Below are 13,081 nucleotides of genomic sequence, written 5' to 3' on the forward strand. Positions count from 1 at the left end.
AACCCTGTTACAAGATTTTACATTGTGTTAATCATTCTTCTTGTGTACACATGATTAAAATATTATAATACAATAATATAAAGCATTGCTATTCACAAAAAAATATATATATTTACTTATTCTGTTAAAGTGCAGGTACTTTTAATCAGGTAATGAGTCTCTACCTTTCAAAGAGCATTATTTAAAATACAGTTTTTTCTGATTGCTTAAGCACATGTTATGTAACTATTGGCTAATTTAGCAAAACTCTACACACAAATAAAACAACCTGTCACCCAATAATCAAAACATTGTAGTTCTCTTGCAAAAGCAAACACAGCTAGATTAACTCTTCACACCTTCGTAAAAATGGTGTTTCCGTATCAAACAGTACACACAAGCCATCATCTACTAAGCACACAATGCGCCAACTGCACACTGATGGTATGAATACAAAACACATCTGGCTTTTGCTTTCTCTGTGCACAAGGTAGGCTATGTCAGTTTGAGCTCATACTTCTGTCATAGATCCATAAGCATGGAGGGATCCAAACTTCAAGTACTGGTGTTTAGTCAAACACATCAAAACAAACACAAGTGTTTATTTCCAAGTATAGGATTATTTGCAATCGCCATAATGACTATATGGGTTACTTGGTCTGCAGTGAACATGCTTCCTCTGCCCCCAGCATCTGGTCATCTAGCAATTCTGTAAAGTAACAATTTCAGTATTTTTACATCAATGGTATTGGTGTGTTTCTCATTGGCATATGGCAGTGCTACAAATCTTTGTGCGAAGTGACTGTACTAACAGATTCTCATTTCAAGATGTCCTTATGGTACTTGCTACAGTGTAGCGGCTCGAGTTAGGCTGGACCCGTTGGCCAGCTACCCTCAGGGTCATTCCACGGTTGATTACATGGTCCACTATTGTAGCTCTGATGTCATCAGCAATTCTATTTCTTACTCTTCCTACCCTTCCTCTCCCCCCTCCTCATCTTCCTCTCCCCCCTCCTCGTCTTCCTCTTGCTCCTCCTTGTCCTTGTCGTCCTCTTCGTCCTACTTCTTCACCTCCACGTCCTCTTCTTCGGCCTCCTCTACTTCTCACTCTTTCTGCTCCCTCCATTGTACTCCGCACACACAGCTTACCTGTATTGTAGTGCTTAGGCTGATTGCAAAGTGAACTAATTATCTAAAAAAGTTTTCACATGTGAAAGTGTGCCAGACAGTTGGCAAATTAGTGTTAATGATAGCCATACATGTGTATACTTTTGCTAGGAGTGTGTTGGAAATTTGGTAATTGAGTGTTGTGCAGTGAATTGTGCCTACAGTTTTGCAAAGTGTGTGTTACAAAATTGCAAACTGAGTGCAAAGCAGTTTTTGAGCTTTTAGTTTTGCAAACTCAGTGAGTGGTTTTGCTATAAGTCTGAATAGTTTTAGAGATTGTGCTACAGGAATCACAGTTAGGGTTTAAGCATTCAGAAAAAACTGTAAAAAGTCACAGGTTTGATCAAAGTGTCATGGATTAATTGACGTATTGATCGGCTGAGGCAGCACTTCGGTTTGTGAAGGGAGGATTTATTCAGGCTCAGTCACGGTTGACTTGACTGACCTGTTTATTGAAGCCAGAGCTATTTTTAGCCTGGCTCACGGTGTGGAACTTAAGATTGGCCAGAATCTATCAGTCAGTAATCGAGGCAGCGACGTGCAGTACAGATGTCATGGTCTGTCACAGGCTGGCAGAGATAAAGTTAGAGATACAGAAAGGTCCTCGAGTTCCTGACATGCTGTGTGTTATTTCTCAGAAATGGCTCACTGGGGAGTTAACAACTAGTCTCACATTCACACAGAAATAGGCTTTATATAGCTAAAAATCAGAAGAAATACAACCACTTTGTTCCCTGAGAAAAAAAAGCTATTCCTCTTGCTCGGTATGTCTGTGTTCCTGTGTTAAAACATTTATTTGAGGCAGCGACGTGCAGTACAGTAATTTGTAAGTAAAAATGAGCATTATCAAGATTGCTCGATATCCCTAAACAGTGGCTGCATCTCCCGCTGACGTACAACCTGTCAGAGAACCACTTACTGGAAACCAGTGACTCTGGAGGTCATCAAGTTTGGCCCAAGTGGACTTTTCACTTGACATTTTGTCCGTTTGTGTTTGCGTTATTGCCGTCATGATTTCTGTCTCAGCTTAAACATTATTTACTTCTCGCACACCTCTTGCGGCTAAATTACCCCTCAGTCTAAACATGGAATATTTCAGTAATGCTGAAAACTCTGAGGAGCAGCTTCTGGTTTTGCCTTGGCGAGCTGGGAAAAGCTGGGGTCAAAGAGCAGACTTTTGAGTCTTTATTGGAGCCGAAGAAACAGCTGGATACTGTGGAAATGTTCTGGTGAGTCATGTTGAAAGCATCGGTTATAGATGGACATGAATCCTTGATGCAATAAAACCATCTCACAGCTCCCAGCAGTGAATGTGAATGAAAAAGTTTGTTTGTTTTTTTTAAACCCCCAGCTGCTCTGCTGAAGTAGGTCAGTAGTCACCAAAAGCAGCTGTAGTCTGTCAGGAATTCACCTGATTCCATCTTAAAAGAAAATGGGCTGCACTATGTTTCTATGTCCGATGTCTTTTTTCTGGAATTGAAGTTTTTTTTTCAAATTGTAGTTTGAGCGTGGAACTTCATTATATGGCTAAACTAACAATTATTGTCCATTATTAATGAACCTGATCATTACTGCCTGTATAATTCAGGTAATAGACGATACAATTGTGATACGTGTTCATCAAAGCTGAAAACTGAACAAAAAAAAAAAGTTTGGTGAAGAAAACAGCTTGGATTTTTTTTAATGCTCTCCATGGTTCCCCCTTTTTAAATCTTGCCGGCTTAAAATTTAAGTTTCTACACAACTTTAATATCCCCCCCCCCTTTAAAAAATGTAGTGGAGTAGTTTTACATACAATATTTTAAGCCAGGCCTCTGCAGCAGCCTTCAGGTATGTGGGTCCAGTGAGATATACCATTTCTTGGTTACTTTTAGAGTGACATAATTAGCAAGGAGACAGGCAAAAAGATGTTGGCACTGAAGTACTGCTTTTATAATCTGTATTTTTTCCATGAATAGTTAGTGTAGCTATGAAACCTGGAAGCAGAGTACTTGCAAGATTACAAAAACAGAGAGAGAGGCGATACGTTGCAATGAGTGCACAGCATGCTGCTACAAGTGCACAAGATATAATTAGTTCTTTATTGTTTTATGCAATAAAGATAACTTCCCTTTTACTTTTGGCCTAAACCAGCCAAGCAGAGGTTTTAAAAATAAAAACAATAAAATAAAACGACACTCTTTTTGTTCATGTTCAGAGGATATTATGACTTGTATCCTAAAAGTTTTGCAGGGGTAAGGGGTTGCTTTAGGTAACAAAACCCACATTGTTTAAAGATCATTATATGGTACTTTCAGCTTCTCTGGTATTTCCCAATTGGTTGCGCCAGTGGATGGATCAGCATGTTGATTTTTGATCAGGACTTGGAACTGGCACAAGGAGTACACTAGCTTGTGGCTCCTGAGGCTGTGTTTGCGTATTCCTCTCTGTCACATTTAAGGTGAAAGTGCAAATAAACAAACTCATCTCAAGCCAATGCAGAGCTTTTCAGTATTCATCACAAATTCACTGGCTGACGTTTTAAATCCTTCATATATGCTTTTGTGGTTAGATTTCAGCATGTACAGAGAGATTTTCAGATTTATAGTAAATCAGGTAATAGATCATACTATACATTTCTTCTTTTAGCTGCTCTCTTTAGAAGTTGCCTGAGTTATTCATTCACCCTATCCCAAACATCCTCTGTCCAGCCAATGCTCTGCATGTCCTCCTTTACTACATCCATGAACCTTCTCTGTGGTTTTCCTCTTTTCCTCCTTTTTTTGCAGCTTCATCTTAAACACCCTTTGTCCAATATTTCCATCATCCCTCAACTGTGCATGACCAAGCCACCTTAGGCCTGCCTCTCTAACTTCGTCTCTAATCCGTTTGACCTGAGCTGTCCCCCTGGTATGTTCATTTCTAATCTTGTCATTCCTAGTCACTCCCACCTAAAATCTTAGTATCTTCAGCGCTGCCTCCTGTCTTTGTGTCGGTGCCACTACTTCCAAACTACACATCATAGCAGGTCTCACGTCCATCTTGTAAACCTTTCCTTTCACTCTCGCTGCTGTCCTTCTGTCACAGATCCCCCCCTAACACTCGTCTCCTCTGGCTCCACAAGGCAAACAGATAATTCTCTAAATATTTCCAAACTGTTATTGATTGTTAAGTAGCATTTTTTTTTACATTTCATTTGTATCTCATTAAAAATTATTTTCTATAAGAGGTTTTTCTTTAGTGAGAAGTAAACTCTTCACCTCTCTACTAGTGCCTGTAAATCCTGTAAAAACATTTTGCATGTGGATGTCTTGGGTTATTTATATTTTTTTATGATAAACAAAGTAAAAGGAAAAATTAAATAGTCAAAATCAAGTTTTTTTTCGTTTTTCCTTTTTTCTTGGTTCGCATGTAACGTTTTTTTTCTTGTAACTTAAATACCTTAAATACTTTTTTAAAGTGAGATTATTTATCCTCCATTTCTTTTTCCCTAATGTGGGCATACATTTTTTCGCTGTGCTTCATTAAAGGCTGACGTTTTTTTTTTTTTTGTAGCATTGGGGCACAGTGTTCTCAGTTTCTCAGTGAGTCCACAGTATTTCATAAGGAGAATTAAAATGGGATTCATGCAGTCGGAGAGAGAGTGTGTGTGAGAGAGAGGTGGGATGGATGCGTGGAGGGGGGTGGGTTGGTGGGTGAGGGAGGCGTGGTGCTGAATGAACAGCTCCTCGGCTCATAAAGTAATCAGAGAGCTCCTCTGCTCCGTCAGAGCAGCACAGCCATGAGCCAGCCGAGTTCCCCGTCCTCAAGACCCGCTCTGACACTCCGCCTGTCCCCCTAACACACACCACACCACCATGAAGAGGCAAAACGTGAGGACCCTCGCCCTCATCATCTGCACCTTCACCTACCTGCTCGTGGGAGCCGCGATCTTCGACGCCCTGGAATCTCAGGAGGAGACGACCCAGAGGATGGAGCTGCACCTGAAGAAAGGGGAGCTGCTCCAGACATTCAACTTGTCCTCGGAGGACTTTGACGAGCTGGAAAAAGTGGTGCTGCAGCTGAAGCCGCACAAAGCCGGCATGCAGTGGAAATTCGCCGGCTCCTTTTACTTCGCCATCACTGTGATCACGACAATAGGTAAGAGAGCAACTTCTTAGATACTCTGCGGAAACTCGGACTTTAGTTTGACTCTCGGTTATTGCACAAAACGAAGAAAATTCGTCTCGACTATCAAATAAACCTGTGGAGCAGTTTTAGATTATTGGGAGTATAAAGACAAAACGCGATTGAATATGAGGGAGGAGGTACCCCGATTTAAGTAATTTTTGTCCAACACTGCTGATCACATTAAAATATGATCACTGCACAATGTCCTGGTCTAATCAGTGATAGCACAGATGAAAGAAACAGAGCATAAAATATCATGTTATTTAAAAACATATCAATGCAACAGGTTTATAATAAAATAGATACAGCCAAATCTGCCAGGAGACATGAAAACCGAGTATTTTAAGAGTATATGAAGGTAGCATGTGTGTGTGTGTGTGGGGTGGGGGGGGGGGGGGGGGGGGTCTTTAACCATAAGGGTTTAAATAATTTATATTTGTTTTATTCATAGTTAGGGAAATATACTTAATGTGATTGCTACATTTCTGGAAGACTACTGAGGGGCAGGCTCATCCGAGAGTTGTGCCTCAATATCACCAGTCCTTATGAATACGTGTGTGAGGAAGGTGGGAGAACATTTGGAAAACTTCTGCTGTCAGGAAATACCAAAGGTAACGTAGGAGTGCTGTGCCTGAATCAAAAAAACAAAAACAAAAAAGTAACCAAAAAGTCAGGTTAGAGCTCACTGGGAAAGCAAGCTTTGGATGTTACATCAGCTGGAAGTGGCCACATTTATTTTGAGTTCCAGCATTATAGAGGATCATTTAAAAGTCAGATTTGAAGCCAATGAGTGCGTAAACGTTAAGTGCAAACTTCTCGCCAAAGAATTCTTTTGCTCACAACTTTGTCATTAGACATGAGCTTCAAAAATCTGAAAATCTCTCTGTACATGTTGAGACACAATATGAAGGATTTAAAACTTCAGCCAGTGAATTTGTGATGAATACTGAAAAGCTCTGCATTATTGGGACCTTCATTTGCCTCTTCATTTGTGCTCAAATGCATTTCTCCTGTTCCGAAGGGTCCAAGGACAACACCACAAGCCTCTTTACTCAATTTTTATCAGGCTTGAAAATTAGCCTGTTTGCTTTAGTGGTTTCACTGGAGGTCAGCTTTACTCATTTTCCTCCATAGCACTCTCCGTGCTTTACTCAGTCTGACATCATATCAGAAAAATGGAACTAAAAAAAAACAACTTTAGTTACTGTAATGAATCAAATTGTCTTGTGATCTGAGGCCAGGTTTACATCAGCTCATTTTGCTTTTAAAAGAGTTATAACCATTTGTTTTATCATTATGCTCAAAATAGCCATGAGAAAGTGCATCAGAGTGAAAGGAGGGGTGGTATTGATGCAAATACAGAGAATTATCACCAAATTTGCAGCTCCCTGCAGCTTTAGCACATCCTTCACTGTAAATCTGTCTATACAGTAGATTACGGCTGCAACAGGTAGCTCTACTCAGTGTAGGTTCTTTAAAATGCAATTATACCCATTGAGAATGATTGAATTCCCATTGAGATCACAATGACATCTTTTACAGGAGAGAAAAGTCGAGGTGGAAGTTGCATACAATCACAATCACTCTACAAAGTCTGGATTTCCAGGTTGTCAGTTCAGACAAAATATCCTCTGTACAAGGGGGAAAGTGAGAAAATGCTGGTTTCCCCACATAATTCACGCCATAAAACACACAGTTAGTAACTTGTGGATGACTATGGTAGGTCATTTAGCAGCTGATGAGTCACATACTTCCCCAGTGATTTGGTAGAGACATAAAACAATGATAAAAAGCAGCGAATGTTAAATAAGTTAAATATTTAGAAAAGTTAAAGCACTGTGCAACAAATTGTTGATCTTTTTTGATATTGCCTGAATTTTCAAAGAGTCTTTAAACAGTCCACTGTTCACAGACTTAATGCTTTTCCCTGACATACTGAAATAGCAGAAGTAATGGAGCAATTGATTAGCTTCTGTGTGAACCATGCGTGCACTTAAAGGCTGTTTTAAAACTGCACATTTTGCAATTAAGAAAAACAATTGTACTACCATAGTAAAAAATGGTTTGCATATTAATATATACCAATAAAATGTTTCATTAGATACTAATAATTCAAAAACCATATCCAATATAAGTCATAAACCATAGTTCTTAAACAGATAAGCTACCTCTGTTACTAGACAGCGAAAGTGGCAAATTCAGATTGTTTGCTCATAAAGTCATATTTTTATAGATTACACCACCTCATTTATTTCTATACATTTTTTAAAAAGGCTTCACTGTCTCCCTACATCACATTGTCCTTATCTGTCAGAAGCTGTTCTTATCTTCATCTCCTATCTGAGTCTTCCTCCTGTATTTAGTGGCCGGGGCAGCAATGACTATTGATCTGTGACTTGTAACCCTATCAGATGCAGGCAACTAATTGCACACTACCCCAGCCCCCGGGTGGCTGTAACTGCATTCTGTAATTGCGAGCCTCGAGGCTGCTACAAATACAGTGATTGGCGTTTCAGTCTGCCATTAAGTATTAATGACAACACCAGAGCCTCGCTGTTCCACTGGACTCCTGGCACATGAAATCAACAGTACGGACACTGTACTGTACACATAATATCACGCAGCCGTGGCTTATAGCAAAGTCCAAATATTGCTTCAGGATATGAGAGTGGAACGCCTAATTTGTTAAGCTGAAGCGTAAAAATAGACAAGAACCTCTTAATTCCTCGCTTATTCTTTGAATCTATAATTAAAGTCATTTTCAGAATGAGGCCTCAGGACTTTCCGCTCCAACGCAGGACACCCCCAAGGACCAGAGAGCTCAGTATGATGTGCAAACAGCTCAGTATCAAGAATAAAATGGGGAATTTTCCATGTCAACTGCCAGCTAGCACATGACAGAATCAGTCCCTGCAAGCCATAATGATAATTTAAGATAAATCAATGAGCCACAATATTAAAATCACTGAAAGGAGAAGGTAATAACAGGGATCATCTTGATACAATGTAATGTTGTGCTAAATACCCCAAATGACTTAAAAACATTTCAAAGACTTTGAGTAATTGACTCGTCTGTGAGATACACCTTTAAAAGCCCAGTACATTAAGTTCCCACCCTGACCTTCAGGAAAAAAAGGCCCTACAGTCAGAACACTCTTCAAGGTCCTACATCCAAGCCATGATTTAGCATCACAAGGGGGAATTGCACAGTATTAGACAGGTGGTTTTAATGTTTTGGCCGATCCATGTAACTGACAAAGGCAGGAGAAGCTACAGCCAGTAAGCACACATCGTTTTCTAAAAGAGAAAAGGGAAGGAAGAGGTTGGGGTGTATATTTACTAACCCAACTGTGGGAGTAATATGGAATCAATGTGGGATACACCTCTAAGGAAAAAAATAAATGAGCTTTGGGCAAGAAAATGCTCTCTAAATGCCACCTGGGGAGCGCCTCTGCACGATTTCGAACTGAGTATTATAAAATGTGGGGGTTCGCGGGGATCTGAAACAGAGTCATCTTCCCTGTATCCTCACACCAGGGGTGAACTTCTTATCACTGCCACACCACAGGGCAAACCTTGAACTCTACCAGGCAGAGGACTGTTACATAACAGAAAGAAGGACAGGGGCATACAATTGGAGGTCATGAGAAGCAGTCGTGGGCAGATGGCCATCATATAATATGTTGACTTACACTATAGAAGTCTTTGTGTTACAAGCAATATGATATCACTGTATGATTACACAAGCCAAATTAAACGGTTGGTTCCCCGGAATTACGCTCACACATTCACTGAATTGACTTTCACTGAATCCAGACAGAATTCTGCAGAAAGAAAACAAATGATATTTATTGTTCTCACAAGTTTGAAAAACACATTTAAAAAGCAAAAATAAAAAACTAAGAATTTTTCTATTAGTGTTGTATGGAAGGCCATTTCCGCCACAAAAATAAAAGTATCCATAACTCGAAATTTTGACTTACTAATTAAAAATTTTGAGAAAAGTAACTAGAAATTTCGAGTTAGCTCTGCCAATCAGTAATCTACGTGAATGACGTCATTTTCCTGTAACCCGGCAGGGTATGGTGCAGAGGAATGCACACTCAAAACCAGATCGCAACAAGTTGGCCCTTTCAAGAGTACATTTGCTGATAGTAACACCAAGTGATTCAGCTAATAACACAAGGATTTCATTATTTGTGAAGCCCCGCTGAAAATACTCAGCAACTTGTGCATTCATGACTGGCTATAATACTGGTAGCTTAGCTGTAGCATTTGTAGCTGAGGGCTTCAGCTTCCAGGTACCAAGGAAATGACATCATTCACGTAGATTACTGATTGGCAGCGCTGAATCGAAATTTCAAGTAACTTTTCTCAACATTGATGTTTTTGGATGTTTGATAGAAATCACATTTGGTGTCACATATACAGTGAAAGCTGCTCACATCGCAGATGCACAAGATGTTCTTCAACACTGGTCCTGTGATGCACAGCAACAGACAGAGACCAATTTCTGCAAACTACAATCTTTTAATCAGCCTAATCAGGATGTTGTAGTGTCTAAATGGAACAGAAATGAAATCATCTGGCACCGAACCACAACAGCAGTCGCATCAAGGCACTTCATTCTGTAAGATAGTTCTCCTACAATAATAGAGAGAAAACCCAACAATCAGACAACCCACTTTGAGCAAACACCAGGCGACAGTGGGAATGAAAAAATACCTTTTAACAGAAAGAAATCTCCAGCAAAACCAGGTCCAGGTAGGTACTTTGCTGTGACTGGTCGTGGTAAAAAAGACAGCAAAAGTAAACAAAAAATCAACTGACCACACAGCTGAACAGACAGAGCTGTGAGTAAAACAGGACGCATCTGACCCATCACTAGGTTCAGATTTTGTGACATCACTGGCACCTCACCCCTACTTATATGGTCTTTGAAACACCGTAATAAACTTTATAATAACTTCCCAAATAATGTTTATAGGTGCACAAAATACCATTAAGCTGCAATTTTTTTAAGTTTTAGAAGATTTTGTTTTTGTAAATTTGTAGCTTTACAAAGATCTAATATTTTCATGCAAACTAAATATTAACCAACTGATCAACATTATTTACCACAATTCCTTTTTAACACTATAAAACAAGCTGGTGCATTTTAATTTAATGCATTTCTGAGTGTCAAGACAAACCTACAATTGAAATGAGACTTTTTTCTCCTTTGTTTTAACAACCCTAACACTAGCAACACCTTGGTGACATCACAGCCTGGAAACGCATCAGGCCCAGCTTTAAGGGCTTTCATTGCAGGAAGTAGTCATGCTGCTCTTTGCACCAGTCAGTGTTTATAAATCCAGACAGCTTCACAAAAGCTAACGCAAAGCTGGATAGCATAGTGGCGTGGACTGGGTTTAACTGGGGCCTTTCTGTGTGGAGTTTGCCCCATGACAGCTGGGATAGACCCTGATAAGGATAAGTGGAAGAGAATGAATGGATAATACAAGGCTAAATTGTAATTAGATTACATCCAAGATGTATTACAAAACTGCATTTTTTTCACCTTCTTGTTCAGTTACATCCACCTAAAGCCTGCATAAAAGTGACTGGTCAGTGGAAGTGGAGCTACAGGCAAACTGCAAGGCTTCTTTTACCTCTACTTCCTGTCCTTTAAAATCTTGTCTCCTACCTACATATTCACGTGCATGACTTTATAGAGATTAACGGTATTGTTAATTCACCAATAACAATAACTTTTCTCTAGCCACTCTTTAACTACATACTGAAAAGAAAAATGTTGTTTTATATGTTCATAAAATAATTATTACAATATTTTTAGATTAGCTGTCTTAAACACTTGGACCACCTAAAAGAAAAAGAAACAAGCCTTTTCTAAAACATGTCCTATAATGGTGTGCCGTCTCTGACCCAATGACAGCTTGGACAAGCTCAAGCCTTCTCATAAGCCTGAATTTAATCAGCAATCAGTGGAAGAAATCTTTCTTTGCAGTTGCTGCTTCCTCTCTCCAACACCATCATATAAATAACTACAATTTTCTGAGGTGATATAATCATGCAAAAAGTCTCATAAAAGACGGAAAATTCAACAGGAACATGTCCCAGTAACTCTGAATAAACCGCAGACCTCACTGTGAGTTATGGAGCTGGTTCTTACAGATGTAATACTCTCATTAAAAACACACTCTTCAGTAGATCACTCACTAGAATGAGGAAAACATAACTGGAAAGAGAAGAAAAAAATATGCAGGACAGAAGAAAAATGCATGAACGAGCTAATTGAAAATGAATAAATAAAAACCATTTCAACTTCAAATTCTTGTTGATTGAAGTTTTTTTCCTCCCACATGTGTAATATCATATCATGTACCTCAAAAAAATAAAATAAAATAAAAAACCAAAACCTTGGTTGTACTGCTATGACTCACTTGGTCAAGCAGGCAACCCATACACCGTAAGGCTAGGTTTGAATCTCCACTGTCCTATCTCAAAAATAGTTAAAAAGACCCCCCAAAATCAACATCTGTATTTTCTTTTCATGTCTTTCATTGGGCTATGTCCACTTCGGTCTGCAAACTATTTTCTGCAACTGTATTATTTAGGTGAATGATGCAAAAAGTTAGTTTTTATTTTGCATTTTCAGCAGAAAATTCAATATTTCAAAAGAGGAAAAAAACTAATAAAAAAATAAGCATCTCTTTTCCTCAGGATCATCTAATATCTAACCCCTGATGTCATTAACCTTCGCTTTGGGCTCATAAAAACATTTTTCTTTTGAATAGGATCTAAACCCACATGTTTATAGTTAGAAAACCATTACTTCAAAAAAAAAAAAGAGCATGTTTTGCTTGGACTTTTATGACAGTGAATCACCTCTTGTTAAATAGTTCTTGTATAAAGATCATTTGGCTGTTTGCCTATTGTTGATTCAGTAGACGTGAGCTCATTGTCTCAATAGAGACACATCATCATCTGTATTCTTTAAATCTTTAATCTTCTGAGGAGAAAGAAACTGAATCCAAATGTGTGCGGGACATGCTGTCTCTACTAGTCATTATAATCCCAAGATAAAGCCTTGGAGTGTTAAGGAGAATCCCCTAGTTTGTTTGCAGGACATACTCTGCCATCACATTAAAAGTGGCTTGGATCACAGTGCTGAAAGCCCTTCCAGCGCTGGTTTAGTTACTCTGTCACCAGCAGTACATCAGTTCTTGATGTGCTGGGCAGTTACCAAGTGCGTAAGCACATTAGTGTATGCATGTGACGTATGCTGCTGCTTAAAATGAGCAGGCGTGCTCAGCAAATCCTCTCTGGGTCAATGACTCTAATGTTTCTATATGTGGGCTGGAACTGAATAAAATATCGGATCATTTCTCTATCTCCATTGCTGGCAGCAGTTTGATTTGGCAGCAGGCACGAACCCGTCTTTTAGCTGTTGCATAATTACGCACGAGGGCACGTGTTGAATTATTAATGCAATTAATTACTTACATTAGAATCACCATTATTATTCAGTCAGCTTAAGAGGTTAGTGCAGTAAGTGGTTGAGTGCACAAAGAACGTAACTCTCAGTGGATGTTCCTCGTGGGCGCACCGAGACGAATACTTCAGCTCTTCTCAGAGGAGAGCGGAGAAAGTGTCGGCTCTGGGAAGATAAAAGAAGGTGAAGAGACAAGTGAAAAGACATCAGCAAAGATAAAAACAATTATTTATGTATTTATTTATTTATTTTTGTTTGACAAATAGTAAACTTTAAAACAAATTTTTTTGT

General features: G+C 39.2%; 1 protein-coding gene across 1 annotated transcript in view; it reads left to right on the top strand.

Moving 5' to 3' along the window:
* Nucleotides 1-4,881: 4,881 nt before the first annotated feature.
* The window catches only part of kcnk3a (potassium channel, subfamily K, member 3a), a 46,824-nt gene continuing 38,624 nt past the window's right edge, over nt 4,882-13,081 (top strand). Inside the window, exon 1 of the mRNA XM_085381598.1 lies at nt 4,882-5,265. Within this exon, the coding sequence (XP_085237724.1) occupies nt 4,983-5,265 (283 nt within the window). The 5' untranslated portion in view covers nt 4,882-4,982. The remainder of the gene's footprint in view (nt 5,266-13,081) is intronic.

This window comes from Rhamphochromis longiceps, linkage group LG15 (genome assembly GCF_057381845.1).
Source record: "Rhamphochromis longiceps isolate RC_006_pf linkage group LG15, R_longiceps_female_GT1.1, whole genome shotgun sequence".
Taxonomy (NCBI): Eukaryota; Metazoa; Chordata; class Actinopteri; order Cichliformes; family Cichlidae; genus Rhamphochromis; species Rhamphochromis longiceps.